This window comes from Hypanus sabinus, unplaced genomic scaffold, assembly GCF_030144855.1.
Source record: "Hypanus sabinus isolate sHypSab1 unplaced genomic scaffold, sHypSab1.hap1 scaffold_1744, whole genome shotgun sequence".
Classification (NCBI taxonomy): Eukaryota; Metazoa; Chordata; class Chondrichthyes; order Myliobatiformes; family Dasyatidae; genus Hypanus; species Hypanus sabinus.
The window spans coordinates 15,001-32,975 of record NW_026779829.1 but is presented as its reverse complement, the minus strand read 5'-3'; the positions used below and the strand labels follow the sequence as shown (position 1 = coordinate 32,975).

Below are 17,975 nucleotides of genomic sequence, written 5' to 3'. Positions count from 1 at the left end.
TGACAGGGATGGATGAGGCTGGACACCAGGGTTGTGGGTAGAGATGGCGGGGATGGATGAGGCTGGACACCAGGGTTGGGGGTAGAGATGACAGGGATGGACACCAGGGTTGGGGGTAGAGATGACGGGGATGGACACCAGGGTTGGGGGTAGAGATGACAGGGATGGACACCAGGGTTGGGGGTAGAGATGACAGGGATGGATGAGGCTGGACACCAGGGTTGGGGGTAGAGATGATGGGGATGGATGAGGCTGGACACCAGGGTTGGGGGTAGAGATGACAGGGATGGATGAGGCTGGACACCAGGGTTGTGGGTAGAGATGATGGGGATGGATGAGGCTGGACACCAGGGTTGGGGGTAGAGATGACAGGGATGGACACCAGGGTTGGGGGTAGAGATGACTGGGATGGATGAGGCTGGACACCAGGGTTGGGGGTAGAGATGACAGGGATGGACACCAGGGTTGGGGGTAGAGATGATGGGGATGGATGAGGCTGGACACCAGGGTTGTGGGTAGAGATGGCGGGGATGGATGAGGCTGGACACCAGGGTTGGGGGTAGAGATGATGGGGATGGATGAGGCTGGACACCAGGGTTGGGGGTAGAGATGACAGGGATGGACACCAGGGTTGGGGGTAGAGATGACAGGGATGGATGAGGCTGGACACCAGGGTTGTGGGTAGAGATGATGGGGATGGATGAGGCTGGACACCAGGGTTGGGGGTAGAGATGACAGGGATGGACACCAGGGTTGGGGGTAGAGATGACTGGGATGGATGAGGCTGGACACCAGGGTTGGGGGTAGAGATGACGGGGATGGACACCAGGGTTGGGGGTAGAGATGACGGGGATGGATGAGGCTGGACACCAGGGTTGTGGGTAGAGATGGCGGGGATGGATGAGGCTGGACACCAGGGTTGGGGGTAGAGATGACAGGGATGGATGAGGCTGGACACCAGGGTTGGGGGTACAGATGATAGGGATGGACAGGGCTGGAGACCAGGGGCATCAGTTGGTGGGGAGGGGTGGGAATGGTTTGGGTGGGAAGAGTTTTACAGCAGAAAGGGTCGGTTGTCCAGGGTGGAGAGAGGCTGTCGGTGGGTGGGGGTGGGGTGGACTAACCCCGGTACGATCTGCTCCCCAGGTGAAACCGGATGGCATCCCGCGGGTCTGGGGTCACCGCGTGGGTGGTCCGGCTGACGTACCGTAACTCCAGACGTCGCTCTGATGGGTGAACCGGCGGTGCAGTATGGACTCCAGCGCCATCCACTTGATGGGCACCTGAACGGCAACGGGTGAGACGCGTCAGGCCCAGGTAACCGAGGCAACGGCGTCAGCTCCCCCCCCCCCCCCCCCGGACGTCCGCACATTGGCTAAAAGAAAGTTCAAAGTTGGGGGTGTATTCGTTATTCATTTTTTGTGAATTTATTGAGATGCAGCATGGTAGAGGCCCTACCAGCCACTGTCCCAAATTGACTGTCGCCTAACCAGTGGACAACTGTGGATGGCGGGGGGAGACCGGAGCACCCGGAGGAAACCCAGGCTTTGCAGGGAGCAAGAAGGTACGGGCAGCAACGGGAATCGAACCACGACGCCGCCTTTCTTCCGCGGGCAGCCACAAAGATGAGGAAGCAGAACGGAACCGATGTAAGGAATAACAGCCGCTGAGTGTGAATCAAAACTAACAATCCCTGCAAACTACATTAAAAATAAGCTGAACTGCAGAATCCCGGGAAGTGAGCCCACACCCAGGACGACACCCGACAGCAGGACGGGACTGCCGGAAGGTTTATTAGTTCCACGATTCACCCCGTGACTGATCTCCAACGGCCGACACCGAGCTGCGGGTCGGTATACGGCGCGTGGATTGTACGGGCGACAGATTGGACCGCGACGGGCGGGAATTCTCTGCGACAGGGAGTGAAAACTGCCCAACCCCAGGCTGACCTTCCCGCCGTCGGCATGGTACTCCGTCTCGTCCGTGTCGAGGAGCCGGGCAAGCCCGAAGTCTGTGATCTTCACGTGGTTCAAGCTCCTTACCAGCACATTCCTCGCTGCCAGGTCCCGGTGGACCAATCGGACCTGATCCTCCAGGTAATTCATTCCCTGGTCGACGGCAAGAGTGAGATCTGGTCAGCGTGCGGTTCCTGCCAAAGCCCTGTCCCACTCCGACGGAGAAACCTCCGTCAAGCACCCTCAAACTCTGGCCCTTTCCCCCCTCACCCCCCAACCATGGCATTTTGCTGCTTGTCCTGCCGTCGACCAGTAAGTGGGAACACTGCTGATAGTGTCCCTCACAATCCCCCCGGCTCCCGGGATTTACAGTCTGCAGGTGACTCCCTCTGGTATTTCCCATGGTGGGGGAGTCTAGGACAAGGGGGCACGACTTCAGGCTTGAAGGACGTCCATTTAGAACTGAGATGTGGAGAAATTACTTCAGTGAGAGGGTGGCAAATCTGTGTAATTTGTTACCACGAGCGGCTGTGGAGGCCGAGTCATTTAAGGCAGAGATAGATAGGTTCTTGATTAGCCAGGACATCGAAGGGTATGGGGAGGTGGGGATGACCGGCAGAACTGGATCAGCTCGTGATTGAATGGCAGAGCAGACTCGATGGGCTGAATGGCCTAATTCTGCTCCTATATGTTATGGTCTTGCGGTATGGGGCGTGGGGGAGACGACAGAGGGGGAAGTCTTTTCTCCCCCGCACAGTGCGTGGAACACCCTGCCAGGGCTGGTGGGAGAGGCAGATAGATTAGGGGCATTTAAGAGACTCTTAAACGGACACGTGGATGATAGAAAAATGGAGAGTTATGCCGGAGGGAAAGGGTAGAGTAGATTAAAGGGTTGGCACAATATCGTAGGGCTGGCGAATCTGGAGTCCCACATACTGGGCAGATTCTCCGGCCGTACTTATTAAAATTCAAGACTATATAACTGAATTCCGATCTCCCGGCTGTCAGTCAGAGACAGAGTCAGCCACCGCAGAAACCGGCTCTTTGCCCGGCCAGTCGGATTTGCCCGTATCCCTCTACCAGGGGCTCCACGGACCCCTTGGTTGACAGTAGGGGTTCATGCCACAAAGAAGTTTGGAAATCCCTGCTCTAAACTTTTCCCATTCATGCCTTTTAAAAGATTTGTGGAGCATCTCTGCAAAAGTGCTTTTTCCCACTGACCAACCATTTTAATTCCTATCCCCCATTCCTACTGAGATGTCAATCCATGGCCACCTCCTTTGCCGCGATGAAGAACCTTATGTTCTGTCTGGGTAGTCTCCAACCTGATGGCATGAACATCGATTTCTCCCTCTGGTAATCTTTCTGCTCCTCCCCTTTCCTTCTTCTTCATTGCCCACTCTGGCCTCTTACCTCTGGTCCGCTCTCCTCTCCTCCAGCCTATTCCCCACTCTGGCCTTTTGCCTCTCCCCCTCACCAGTTTATCATCTCGCCCTGGGTCCCCTCCTCCTCCCCTTTCTCCCACTCTCCTCTCTCATCGGATTCCTTCCACTCCGGCCCTTTACCTTTCCCACCCACTTGGCTTTGAGCTTGTTCTCCTTCGCCTCTCCCCACCTTTTTATTCTGGCATCTTCCCCTATTCTGTCCTGTGGCAGGTTCCCGGACTGAAACATCGACATATTATTCATTTCCACAGATGCTGCCTGACCTGTTGAGCTCCTCCAGCATAGATAGATAGAGAGATACAGAGAGATAGATAGAGACAGAGAGTGATTGCGTGTGTGCGTGTCTGTGTGTGTGTGTGTGAGTGTGTGCGTGTCTGTGTGTGTGTGCGTGTGTGTGTGTGCGTGTGTGTGAGAGTGTGTGTGTCTGTGTGTGTGAGAGTGTGTCTGTGAGTGTGAGTGTGTGCGTGTCTGTGTGTGTGTGTGTGAGTGTGTGCGTGTCTGTGTGTGTGTGTGCGTGTGTGTGAGAGTGTGTGTGTCTGTGTGTGTGAGAGTGTGTGTCTGTGAGTGTGTGTGTCTGTGCGCGCGTGAGTGTGTGTGTGAGTGTGTGCGTGTGTGTGTGTGCGTGTGTGTGAGAGTGTGTGTCTGTGTGTGACAGTGTGTGTGTGTGTGTGTCTGTGTGTGTGTGAGTGAGTGTGTGTGTGTGTCTGTGTGTGTGAGTGTGTGCGTGTGTGTGAGTGTGTGCGTGTGTGTGTGCGTGTGTGAGAGTGTGTGTGTCTGTGTGTGAGAGTGTGTGTGTGTGTGTGTGTGTGTCTGTGCGCGCGTGAGTGAGTGTGTGTGTGTGTGTCTGTGTGTGTGTGTCTGTGTGTGTGAGTCTGTAAGTGTGTGTGTGTGTGTGTGTGTGTCTGTGCGTGTGTGTGTGTGTGTGTGAGTGAGTGTGTGTGTGTGTGTCTGTGTGTGTGTGTCTGTGTGTGTGAGTCTGTAAGTGTGTGCGTGAGTGAGTGTGTGTCCGTGTGTGTGTGTGTGTGTGTGTGTTGCTCTTTTAAAAAAGGAGTCATTATACACATCCCAATCACTTTGTCCAGCAGCTGTTGTGATGGGGTTCGGACACCTGAAGTTCCGATCTGGTTGTAACTATTTTTCTATCTGTATTGTATTTTCAGACACGTTTATTATGAGTAATCAGTCATGTGGGTTGGGGCGGGGTAGAAGCTTGTGAGTACAGTCATGAAGTCACGCTGTCTTAGTCGAGCTCAGAACGGGGGGGGGGGGGAGGTGATATGTGATAAATTTTTGGTTAACTGCTGAGATCGTCAATTTATAATTTATAACAAGTCGGTATCGCTGTACGTCTGGTTTCAGTGTTGTCAGCTCTGTTGGTAGGGTAACCTGGGGGGTTGGACGTATTCTCTGCTGGATTCTGGCAGTCCATTTGGAAGCGTTTCGCCGCCACACGAGGAGACGCTGTCCACTTGTGGTGCGTTTGCTGAACACATGGCCCTATCCGTCAGCCGGTCGGTCGTCAGTACAGGAACTGGAGAGTGGCGCAGGGAGGGTGCCTCACTATGTGGCAAACTCTGCTGTAGTCTGGAATTCTGCCCACGGCGCCTTATAAATACAATCGATGTCTACACGTCTGTTTATAGAACTGTTTGCAGGGAAACCACGCTTCTGGGAATTCCGCTCGTTGTTTGCTGATGAGCACATCAAGGCCAAGCATTCGGTGAACACACCACAAGTGAACGGAGCTCTGACGACATCTCCATACAACAACTATATAACAATCACAGCACGGAAACAGGCCATCTCGGCCCTCCTAGTCCGTGCCGAACTCTTAATCTCACCTAGTCCCACCTATCCGCACTCAGCCCATAACCCTCCACTCCTTTCCTGTCCATATACCTATCCAATTTTACCTTAAATGACACAACTGAACTGGCCTCTACTACTTCCACAGGAAGCTCATTCCACACAGCTATCACTCTTTGAGTAAAGAAATACCCCCTCGTGTTTCCCTTAAACTTCTGCCCCCTAACTCTCAAATCATGTCCTCTCGTTTGAATCTCCCCTACTCTCAATGGAAACAGCCTGTTCACGTCAACTCTATCTCTCCCCCTCATAATTTTAAATACCTCGATCAAATCCCCCCTCAACCTTCTACGCTCCAATGAATAGAGACCTAACTTGTTCAACCTTTCTCTGTAATTTAAGTGCTGAAACCCAGGTAACATCCTAGTAAATCGTCTCTGCACTCTCTCTAATTTATTGATATCTTTCCTATAATTCAGTGACCAGAACTGCACACAATATTCTAAATTTGGTCTTACCAATGCCTTGTACAACTTTAACATTACATCCCAACTTCTGTACTCAATGCTTTGATTTATAAAGGCCAGCGTACCAAAAGCCTTCTTCACCACCCTATCTACATGAGACTCCACCTTCAGGGAACTATGCACAGTTATTCCTAGATCTCTCTGTTCCTCTGCATTCCTCAATGCCCTACCATCTACCCTGTATGTTCTGCCCATAGGGCGTCCACACGCTTGCAGGTGGAATGCCAAGACCATCCGCCACCTGGGGTACACACTTTCCGGGTTACCTCCGCACTACCCCGCTTCACAAACCCTTTATTTCACAAGCGCGTTACGCGGTGCCGAGCCCCGCTTCCGGGCGGCTGCGTAACCGCTACCCGGGTATTTTCCCGCCAAACCACTGCAGACGTCTCCCCAGGGCCGCGGCCTCTCCTCCCGCCGGCCTACCTTGGCGATCTGCACACACCAGTTAAGGAGGTGCTGCGACCCGATGCGGTCCTTGTGCTCGCGGACGTAGTCGAGCAGGGATCCGAAGGGCATCAGCTGCGTCACCAGCTGCACCGTGGAGGTGAGGCAGATACCCAGCAGACGGCAGACGTAAGGGCTGCTGACGCCTGCCATGATGTACGCCTCCTGCAAAGCACAATGCACAGCGTCATCCCAATCACTGCCCCCCTCGCAGGCATTTAAAAAACCCTAACATAGGCACCTGGATGATACAAAAATGGAGGGTTACGTGGGAGGGGAGGGTTAGATTGACCTTAGTGTAGATTAAAAGGTCGGCACAACATGGTGGGCCAAAGGGCCTGGACTGTGAAGTTCACTCTACGCTCTCACTGAAAGCTATCGAATATTGAACTCTGAGAAAGAGTGGATGTGGAGAGGATGTTTCCTATAGTGGGGGAGTCTAGGACCAGAGGGCACAGATAGAGTGTATGTGGAGAGGGTGTTTCCTATAGTCGGGGAGTCTAGGACCAGAGGACACAGATAGAGTGGATGTGGAGAGGATGTTTCCTATAGTGAGGGAGTCTAGGACCAGAGGACACAGATAGAGTGGATGTGGAGAGGATGTTTCCTATAGTGGGGGTGTCTAGGACCAGAGGATACAGATAGAGTGGTTGTGGAGAGGATGTTTCCTATAGTGAGGGAGTCTAGGACCAGAAGACACAGATAGAGTGGATGTGGAGAGGATGTTTCCTATAGTGGGGGAGTCTAGGACCAGAGGACACAGATAGAGTGGATGTGGAGAGGATGTTTCCTATAGTGGGGGAGTCTAGGACCAGAGGGCACAGATAGAGTGTATGTGGAGAGGGTGTTTCCTATAGTCGGGGAGTCTAGGACCAGAGGACACAGATAGAGTGGATGTGGAGAGGATGTTTCCTATAGTGGGGGTGTCTAGGACCAGAGGACACAGATACAGTGGATGTGGAGTGGATGTTTCCTATAGTGGGGGAGTCTAGGACCAGAGGACACAGATAGAGTGTATGTGGAGAGGGTGTTTCCTATAGTCGGGGAGTCTAGGACCAGAGGACACTGATAGAGTGGATGAGGAGAGGATGTTTCCTACCATGGGGGAGTCTAGGACCAGAGGACACAGATAGAGTGGATGTGGAGAGGATGTTTCCTGTAGTGGGGGAGTCTAGGACCAGAGGACACAGATAGAGTGGATGTGGAGAGGATGTTTCCTGTAGTGGGGGAGTCTAGGACCAGAGGGCACAGATAGAGTGGATGTGGAGAGGATGTTTCCTGTAGTGGGGGAGTCTAGGACCAGAGGACACAGATAGAGTGGATGTGGAGAGGATGTTTCCTGTAGTGGGGGAGTCTAGGACCAGAGGGCACAGATAGAGTGAATGTGGAGTGGATGTTTCCTGTAGTGGGGGAGTCTAGGACCAGAGGACACAGATAGAGTGGATGTGGAGAGGATGTTTCCTATAGTGGGGGAGTCTAGGACCAGAGGACACAGATAGAGTGGATGAGGAGAAGATGTTTACTATAGTGGGGGAGTCTAGGACCAGAGGACACAGATAGAGTGGATGAGGACAGGATGTTTCCTATAGTGGGGGTGTCTAGGACCAGAGGACACAGATAGAGTGGATGTGGAGAGGATGTTTCCTATAGTGGGCGAGTCTAGGACCAGAGGACACAGATAGAGTGGATGAGGACAGGATGTTTCCTATAGTGGGGGTGTCTAGGACCAGAGGACACAGATAGAGTGGATGTGGAGAGGATGTTTCCTACAGTGGGGGAGTCTAGGACCAGAGGACACAGATAGAGTGGATGTGGAGAGGATGTTTCCTGTAGTGGGGGAGTCTAGGACCAGAGGGCACAGATAGAGTGGATGTGGAGAGGATGTTTCCTGTAGTGGGGGAGTCTAGGACCAGCGGGCTCAGCCTCAGAATAGTGGGCCGTCCATTTAGAACAGAGATGAGGAGGAATTTCTTTAGCCAGAGGGTGGTGAATCTGTGGAATTCATTGTCAAGGAAGGCCGTGGAGGTTGACAGGTTCTTGGTTAGTCAGAGTGTCAAATATTACAAGGAGAAGGCAGGAGAATGGGGTTGAGAGGGATAGTAAATTAACCATGATGAGTGGAGTGGACTTGATTGGCTGAGTGGCCTCATTCTAGAGTTACATATCACGGGGATGGTATGTAGAAGTGGTCGAGGCAGGTTCGGTATTGTCATTTAAAGTAAAATTGGATAGGTAAATGGACAGGAAAGGAATGGAGGGTTATGGGCTGAGTGCGGGTCGGAGGGACTAGGTGAGAGTCAGCGTTCGGCACGGACGCTCGGCAGGGCCGAGATGGCCTGTTTCCGTGCGGTAATTGTTATATGGGAGAGCCACCTGGGACGGGATCCGCGTAAGCTGGATCTGTGAGCGCCGAATGACTGCTGCAGAGAAGCGGGAGCTGTGCTGAAGGTGCCCTTGCAGACTGCCGGTGATACCCTGGGCCCTTTATCTCACAGTCAGCCTCATCGTGGCCTTGCACCTTACTGTCCGCACTTCCTCTGTAACTCTGAATTCCGTATTGCGGCAGGTACGTGAGGGACTGGGACACTGAAGACAAGCACGTCGGTGACAGAGGGAACGGAGGTTTACATCAGAGGGAAGGGTGAGATTCCGCAGTTTAAAATATCGGCACAATGGGAAGAGAGATCAAGGTGGCTGAAAGGCACTCCTTCCCTCTGCCAGCCCTGGGCAAGGTGTAGCTCCTGCTTAGCCCCCTGATCAGGAGCATGTGAAGCTGTGGGGAGCCAGTGGTGGACGGTCGTACGAGCAGCCGGTGCAGATCACAAGTCCTGGTGTTGCGACCACTGACGCCAGGCGGACCATCTCTGAAGAGTGTTGATAATGGCCGGGGGGGGAGTCACCCGTCTGGTAAAGACACACTGCCCCGAAAGAAGGCGATGGAGGAAAGCTTGTCAAGATCAAGGTCACCATGCTACAGTGTGTAATGATGTGGACAGGGGCCTGGACTGCGCGGTCGTGTTCGAGCTTCTACGGTTATTCAGGGTAAACGGTGTGTCGACCAGGCTGCTGTCCATTCACTGATCCCACTTACGTCCAGGATTTCCTTGTTCGCTTTGGGCGATGTTCCCTCTCTGAGTACCTTAATGGCAACGGGTATCTTAACGTCTTCGTCCTCCGGCATCCAGACGCCCTGCGTTCAGGACGGGGTGGGGGGGGGGGGGGGGGAGAGCACGGAAGTTAGGAGCACCGAGACTTTCCCCGGACACACACCCACCGGATAATCACCCCGCCGCGTCCACCCTCCCGAGCCTCGAGGGGAGGGGAGCAGGCAGGTGACCGCGACCAAAAAATACTGCAAAGGCAGGGGAGCTGAAATGGAAAAACTGGAAAAACGTTAAAAAACACAAGACGTCAGGCAGCATCTTTGTGGAAAGAAGCACACTTAGGTAGAATACTACAGGCCCTTCAGTCTAAAATGTGCTGGTCTTTTAACCTATTCCAATATCTATTTAATACTCCCCTGCCACATACCCCTCCATTTTTCTATCATCCATGTGCCTATCTGAGAGTCACGAATGTACCTGTCTCTACACCACCGCGGCAGGGTGTTCCACACACCCACAACACTCTGTGTAAAAAGAACACTTATGTCTGACATCCCACACCCTGATACTCTCCTCCAGTCACCTTGAAATTACCCTCCCTTGCATTAATCATTTCCACCCTGGGACAAAGGCAGCCCCTTCTATCTTTCCATCTGGTACACCTCTCATCCTCCTTCGCTCCAAAGAGAAAAGCCCTGGCTCACTCAGCCTCTCTAAATAAGACGTGCTCTCCAATCCAGACAGCGTCCTGCTGAATCTCCTCTGCACCCTCTCCAATCCAGACAGCGTCCTGCTGAATCTCCTCTGCACACTCTCTAATCCAGGCAGCATCCTGGTGAATCTCTTCTGCACCCTCTCTAATCCGGGCAGCATCCTGGTGAATCTCCTCTGCACCCTCTCTAATCTGGGCAGCATCCTGATGAATCTCCTCTGCACACTCTCTAATCCAGGCAGCATCCTGGTGAATCTCTTCTGCACCCTCTCTAATCCGGGCAGCATCCTGGTGAATCTCCTCTGCACCCTCTCTAATCCAGGCAGCGTCCTGGTGAATCTCCTCTGCACCCTCTCTAATCCAGACAGCATCCTGGTGAATCTCCTCTGCACCCTCTCTAATCCAGACAGCGTCCTGGTGAATCTCCTCTGCACCCTCTCTAATCCAGGCAGCATCCTGGTGAATCTCCTCTGCACCCTCTCTAATCCAGGCGGCGTCCTGGTGAATCTCCTCTGCACCGTCTCTAATCCAGACAGCATCCTGGTGAATCTCCTCTGCACCCTCTCTAATCCAGGCAGCATCCTGGTGAATCTCCTCTGCACCCTCTCTAATCCGGGCAGCATCCTGATGAATCTCCTCTGCACCCTCTCTAATCCAGGCAGCATCCTGGTGAATCTCCTCTGCACCCTCTCTAATCCAAGCGGCGTCCTGGTGAATCTCCTCTGTACCCTCTCTAATCCAGGCAGCGTCCTGGAGAATCTCCTCTGCACCCTCTCTAATCCAGGCAGCGTCCTGGAGAATCTCCTCTGCACCCTCTCTAATCCAGGCAGCGTCCTGGTGAATCTCCTCTGCACCCTCTCTAATCCAGGCGGCGTCCTGGTGAATCTCCTCTGCACCCTCTCTAATCCAGGCGGCGTCCTGGAGAATCTCCTCTGCACCCTCTCTAATCCAGGCAGCGTCCTGGTGAATCTCCTCTGCACCCTCTCTAATCCAGGCAGCGTCCTGGTGAATCTCCTCTGCACCCTCTCTAATCCAGGCAGCGTCCTGGTGAATCTCCTCTGCACCCTCTCTAATCCAGGCAGCGTCCTGGTGAATCTCCTCTGCACCCTCTCGAATCCAGGCAGCGTCCTGGTGAATCTCCTCTGCACCCTCGCTAATCCAGGCAGCATCCTGGTGAATCTCCTCTGCACCCTCTCTAATCCAGGCAGCATCCTGGTGAATCTCCTCTGCACCCTCTCGAATCCAGGCAGCATCCTGGTGAATCTCCTCTGCATCCTCTCTAATCCAGGCAGCGTCCTGGTGAATCTCCTCTGCACCCTCTCTAATCCAGGCAGCGTCCTGGTGAATCTCCTCTGCACCCTAAAATGGAGGGCAACACACCACACACCTTAACTGCCTTGTCAACTTTCTCGGCAACTCTCCTCTCTCCTGGCTAGACGCTTGATGCTCCTCAGATGGAGAGATGTTGCCCCGCCCACGCATGATCAATGGCTTAACGATATTATGGCCTGCTTGGACTTTGAAAAAATTCATTATTCAGTTCTTCATTCGGACCTTAAGCTCCATGAGGTTTGGGGACCTTTTATCGAGTACTTTCATAACCTTCTTCTTGACTAGGGTTTTTTTCTCGGACCCTTGCTTTCAGCTCCCTTTTTTTTCTGGTAGTAGGCATTACTATCCTCTGTTGCTGAGTGTATTCACAGTCTGGGAGTTTGACTGTCCTGATTTATATTCTCCATATTGTGTTGTGGTTGGTCTGGAGTTTTTTTTTGTGTTGTGGGGCTTGGGGAGGACACTAAGTTTACTTGTCTTCAATTTAGTGCTTTTTTTAAAAATTCTCTTTCTTTGTATCATATTGTCATTGTATGCTTAATTTTGCACTGTATTAATGTTCCTCATTGTGATTTGGGGTTTTTTAATTTGTAAAATGGATAAAAAAACTAAAAAGAAAAAAAAAAACAACTTTCTCGGCAACTCTGAGAGATCTGCGTCCCTCTGTTTCTCCCGACTGCCAGGAACGCTGAACCCGGACTTCAAATCTGAACTTTCACACTTTTCTGGGTTGTGGCTCAGCCAGCTCTGCATTCTGTAACCAAGAACCTTCTACAACTGCCCACAACATTACCTTGCCTCTATGAATTTTACCCCACCACCACCCGCAATCTAATCGCCTGATGGGGTGTACTCCCCGCTGGAGGGCGGCATCAGCCTCGTTTCTTTACCTTATAAACAGTTCCGAAGGCACCGGATCCCAGGACTTTTACTTTCTTCATCTCCGTCTCCTTCAGGATTCGGATCTGCGCCTGATTCGGAACAACACCGCTCGGACTCACCGGCTCGACGAGCTGGGGACAGACAGGACGCCACAAACAAAATCAATTATCCCTTCACACACCAGGCGCGGGGCCCATCGAGCGAGGACTCGCCAGGCGCGGGGCCCATCGAGCGAGGACTCGCCAGGCGCGGGGCCCATCGAGCGAGGACTCGCCAGGCGCGGGGCCCATCGAGCGAGGACTCGCCAGGCGCGGGGCCCATCGAGCGAGGACTCGCCAGGCGCGGGGCCCATCGAGCGAGGACTCGCCAGGCGCGGGGCCCATCGAGCGAGGACTCGCCAGGCGCGGGGCCCATCGAGCGAGGACTCGCCAGGCGCGGGGCCCATCGAGCGAGGACTCGCCAGGCGCGGGGCCCATCGAGCGAGGACTCGCCAGGCGCGGGGCCCATCGAGCGAGGACTCGCCAGGCGCGGGGCCCATCGAGCGAGGACTCGACAGGCGCGGGGCCCATCGAGCGAGGACTCGACAGGCGCGGGGCCCATCGAGCGAGGACTCGCCAGGCGCGGGGCCCATCGAGCGAGGACTCGCCAGGCGCGGGGCCCATCGAGCGAGGACTCGCCAGGCGCAGGGCCTGTTGAATGAGGACTCGCCGGCTCGCCAGGCAGAGAAGGGGGTCATGACTGGAGGAGAGGTTAGTACGGTAGCTGCTTTGCTTTGCCACTGAATCAAGAAGCCGTACAGTGGTTGAGAAGCTTGACGGGTTGACTCTGGCTTATGGTGTGCTGGCCATCAATCGTGGAATTGAATTTAGGAGCCAAGAGGTAATGTCATAGCTATATAGGACCCTGGTCAGACCCCACTTGGAGTACTGTGCTCAGTTCCGGTCGCCTCACTACAGGAAGGACGTGGAAGCCATAGAAAGGGTGCAGAGGAGATTTACAAGGATGTTGCCTGGATTGGGGAGCATCCCTTATAAGAACAGATTGAGTGAACTCGGCCTTTTCTCCTCGGAGTGACGGAGGATGAGAGGTGACCTGATAGAGGTGTACAGGATGATGAGAGGCATTGATCGTGTGGATAGACAGAGGCTTTTCCCTCAGGGCTGAAATGGTTGCCACAAGAGGACACAGGTTTAAGGTGCTGGGGAGTTGGTACAGAGGAGATGTCGGGGGTAAGTTTTTTACTCAGAGAGTGGTGAGTGTGTGGAATGGGCTGCCGGCGACGGTGGTGGAGGAGGATACGATAGGGTCTTTTAAGAGACTCCTGGACAGGTACACGGAGCTTAGTAAAACAGAGGGCTGTGGGTTTGCCTAGTAATTTCTAAGGTGGGGACATGCTCCGCAAAGCTTTGAGGGCTGAAGGGCCTGTATTGTGTTTCTGAGTCACAGAGCACTGCAGCCCGTCTAGTCCACTCCAAGCCGTTACTCCATCTCGTCGCATCTCCCCACACCCGGACCCATTACGCTCCCTCCCCATGGACTGAGGTAATGTGAATGGCTGAGGCAAACAGTGGGCAACACGGATAGAGTAACAGCGATTGGATTCAATCCCTGCCGCTGTCCGTATGTTCTCCCCGTGATCGCGTGGGTTTCCTCCCGCGGTCCGAAGAGCGACTGGTTTAGGGTGAGCGAGCTGCGGACTCACTCCGTCTGAACAGTGGCGTCGCTTGGCGGGCGGGCGTCCCTCCCTGACGCACTCTGCCACGCCCGCGCGACGAGGAGGACTCCTCTGGGAATCAGCACCATTTCTATCTTCGAAGTCCCTTTCCAAGGTTCTGTTCAGGACCCTAATCTGGAGCTGACTTGCGGGAGAGGGGCCTCGCGACCGGCCGCTTCTCGATACGCGAGCCGCCCTCGGGTTGCCGGACTCCCGCGGCCAGTGCCGCCACCTGGCGTGCCGTGGGAGTACGCGGGAGACCGAAAGCAGGGAGCCGGCCGCCGGCTGTGTGCCCGGGCACCCGGGTTCTTTGGGCGCAGAGCAGTAACTCTAACAACCACACGTCACAACGAGGGGTGCGCGGACGCGGGTGGGACACATCAGCAGAAGATCGCAAATACACGGTCAGGGGCCGCTGTATGAGGTACGGGAGGTACCGAGTGAAGCGGCCAACGAGGGTACGACTTCCGCGTGGACCCAGAGGAATGGCAGTCGGAAGGTGCCGAGCCTGCCCCGGGCTCACCTTGTTCTGCTCCAGGAGTCTCATCATCTTGTGCTTCTGCTTCAGGTAGACCTTGCGTTTCCACCAGACGATCAGCAGGACGACGAGCAGCATGAAGAGCAGAGCCCCGACGATCCCGGCCACCACCGAGGTCACCTGGCTGGACGGGGAGAGAGAGAGAGAAGCACAGTTCCGTCAGACGGTACGCTCCCCCCTCCCCCACCCCGGAGACCATTCCACAGGCCTGCGGAGACCCCGGACCCCTTCCGCAGGAGGCGGCCTCGCCTCGCAATCTGAACTAGCGCTGAGGAGAGACCGCCGAATAGCGGTTCCCGGGATTTCATTGCAGAGAGACGGCGTGGAACAGGCCCGGCAGCCCAACGATAAAACCTGAGTCTGGTCACAGGGCAACTTGCCAAATAAACCAACTAAACCAAACGGTTCTCGGACTGTGGGGAGAAACCCGCGGGGTAGCAGGGAGAAGGGGCAAACTCCCTCACAGTTGGCGCCAGAATTGAACTCTGACCTGTGTGATGAAACAGTGTGACTGATGTCCCTCACTCTTGGTGGTAAGTACATACAAGGATGTTTGAGCAAGAGCACGCTGGATAATTCTCTGTATGTCAAAGCTCTGGGGGGCGCGGGGGGGGGGGGGGCGGATCCTGACATTTACTGTGACCAATGCTTAAGCATCCTGCGTCTTCATGTGTAAAACTTCGCCCCTACCCCACGCCCACACACTGTCATTCTACAGGTACACAGCGGACAGCACCCTGACAAACCGCAATACTGCCCCGCAGCCGACGGGAGTCAAGACGCCCAACTCATCCCCTGCACCAGCCTTCTCACCGTCAAGGATGCATGCAGAAAGGGGCCGGTACCATCGCGAAGGACCCCACCCACCCTGCTCGCGGACTGTTCGTCCCACTCCCGTCGGGGAGGAGGCTACGTAGCATCAACACCAGGACCACCAGACTCAAAAACAGTGACTTTCCCCCAAGCAGTGAGGCCGATCAACACCTCCACCCACTGACCCACCCCTCCACACCCCCAATCACCCACTGACCCACCCCTCCACACCCCCGATCACCCACTGACCCACCCCTCCACACCCCCGATCACCCACTGACCCACCCCTCCACACCCCCAATCTCCCACTGACCCACCCCTCCACACCCCCCAATCACCCACTGACCCACCCCTCCACACCCCCAATCACCCACTGACCCACCCCTCCACACCCCCAATTACCCACTGACCCACCCCTCCACACCCCCAATCACCCACTGACCCACCCCTCCACACCCCCGATCACCCACTGACCCACCCCTCCACACCCCCAATCACCCACTGACCCACCCCTCCACACCCCCAATTACCCACTGACCCACCCCTCCACACACCCAATCACCCACTGACCCACCCCTCCACACACCCTCAATCACCCACTGACCCACCCCTCCACACCCCCAATCACCCACTGACCCACCCCTCCACACCCCCAACCACTCACTGACCCACCCCTCCACACCCCCAATCACCCACTGACCCACCCCGCCACACCCCCAATCACCCACTGACCCACCCCTCCACACACCCAACCACCCACTGACCCACCCCTCCACACCCCCAATCACCCACTGACCCACCCCTCCACACCCCACAATCACCCACTGACCCACCCCTCCACACCCCCAATCACCCACTGACCCACCCCTCCACACCCCCAACCACTCACTGACCCACCCCTCCACACCCCCAATCACCCACTGACCCACCCCTCCACACCCCCAACCACTCACTGACCCACCCCTCCACACCCCCAATCACCCACTGACCCACCCCTCCACACCCCCAATCACTCACTGACCCACCCCCCACACCCCCAACCACTCACTGACCCACCCCTCCACACCCCCAATCATCCACTGACCCACCCCTCCACACCCCACAATCACCCACTGACCCACCCCTCCACACCCCCAATCAGCCACTGACCCACCCCTCCACACCCCCAATCAGCCACTGACCAACCCCTCCACACCCCCAACCACTCACTGACCCACCCCTCCACACCCCCAACCACTCACTGACCCACCCCTCCACACACCCAATCACCCACTGACCCACCCCCCACACCCCGAATCACCCACTGACCCACCGTTCCACACCCCCAACCACCCACTGACCCACCCCTCCACACCCCCGATCACCCACTGACCCACCCCTCTGCACCCCCAATCACTCACTGACCCACCCCTCCACACCCCCAACCACCCACTGACCCACCCCTCCACACCCCCGATCACCCACTGACCCACCCCTCTGCACCCCCAATCACCCACTGACCCACCCCTCCACACACCCCCAATCACCCAGACCCACCCCTCCTCACCCCCAACCACCCACTGACCCACCCCTCCACACCCCCGATCACTCACTGACCCACCCCTCCACACCCCCGATCACCCACTGACCCACCCCTGCACACCCCCAATCACCCACTGACCCACCCCTCCACACCCCCGATCACCCACTGACCCACCCCTCCACACCCCCAATCACCCACTGACCCACCCCTCCACACCCCCAACCACATACTGACCCATCCCCACACCCCATCACCCACTGACCCACCCCTCCACACCCCCAACCACACACTGACCCATCCCCACACCCCATCACCCACTGACCCACCCCTCCACACACGCCCAATCAGCAACTGACCCACCCCTCCACACCCCATCACCCACTGACCCACCCCTCCACACCCCCAATCACCCACTGACCCACCCCTCCACACCCCCAATCACCCACTGACCCACCCCTCCACACCCCCGATCACCCACTGACCCACCCCTCCACACCCCCAATCACCCAGTGACCCACCCCTCCACACCCCCGATCATCCACTAACCCACCCTTCCACACCCCCAACCACACACTGACCCATCCCCACACCCCATCACCCACTGACCCACCCCTCCACACACGCCCAATCACCCACTGACCCACCCCTCCACACCCCCAATCACCCACTGACCCACCCCTCCACACCCCCAATCACCCACTGACCCACCCCTCCACACCCCCGATCACCCACTGACCCACCCCTCCACACCCCCAATCACCCAGTGACCCACCCCTCCACACCCCCAATCACCCACTGACCCACCCTCCACACCCCCAATCACCCACTGACCCTCCCCTCCACACCCTTAACCACCCACTGACCCACCCCTCCACACCCCCAATCACCCACTGACCCACCCTTCCACACACCCCCAATCCCCCACTGACCCACCCCTCCACACCCCCCAATCACCCACTGACCCTCCCCTCCACACCCTTAACCACCCACTGACCCACCCCTCCACACCCCCAATCACCCACTGACCCACCCCACCACACCCCCAATCGTCCACTGACCCACCCTTCCACACACCCCCAATCACCCACTGACCCACCCTTCCACACACCCCCAATCACCCACTGACCCACCCCTCCACGTCCCTTTTAAGTGGCTCCACACACACCAATCCTCGTGGG

The 17,975-nt window shown here is 55.9% G+C and overlaps 1 protein-coding gene across 1 annotated transcript in view; it reads right to left on the bottom strand.

Annotated features, from left to right (window-relative positions):
* The window catches only part of LOC132387329 (receptor tyrosine-protein kinase erbB-2-like), a gene marked incomplete at its 5' end in the record, with an annotated part of 42,994 nt that overhangs the window by 12,389 nt on the left and 12,630 nt on the right, over nucleotides 1–17,975 (bottom strand). Inside the window, 6 exons of the mRNA XM_059959681.1 lie at nucleotides 1,208–1,283; nucleotides 1,950–2,108; nucleotides 6,160–6,345; nucleotides 9,272–9,370; nucleotides 12,219–12,341; nucleotides 14,448–14,586. Coding sequence (XP_059815664.1) covers nucleotides 1,208–1,283; nucleotides 1,950–2,108; nucleotides 6,160–6,345; nucleotides 9,272–9,370; nucleotides 12,219–12,341; nucleotides 14,448–14,586 — 782 coding nt within the window. The remainder of the gene's footprint in view (nucleotides 1–1,207; nucleotides 1,284–1,949; nucleotides 2,109–6,159; nucleotides 6,346–9,271; nucleotides 9,371–12,218; nucleotides 12,342–14,447; nucleotides 14,587–17,975) is intronic.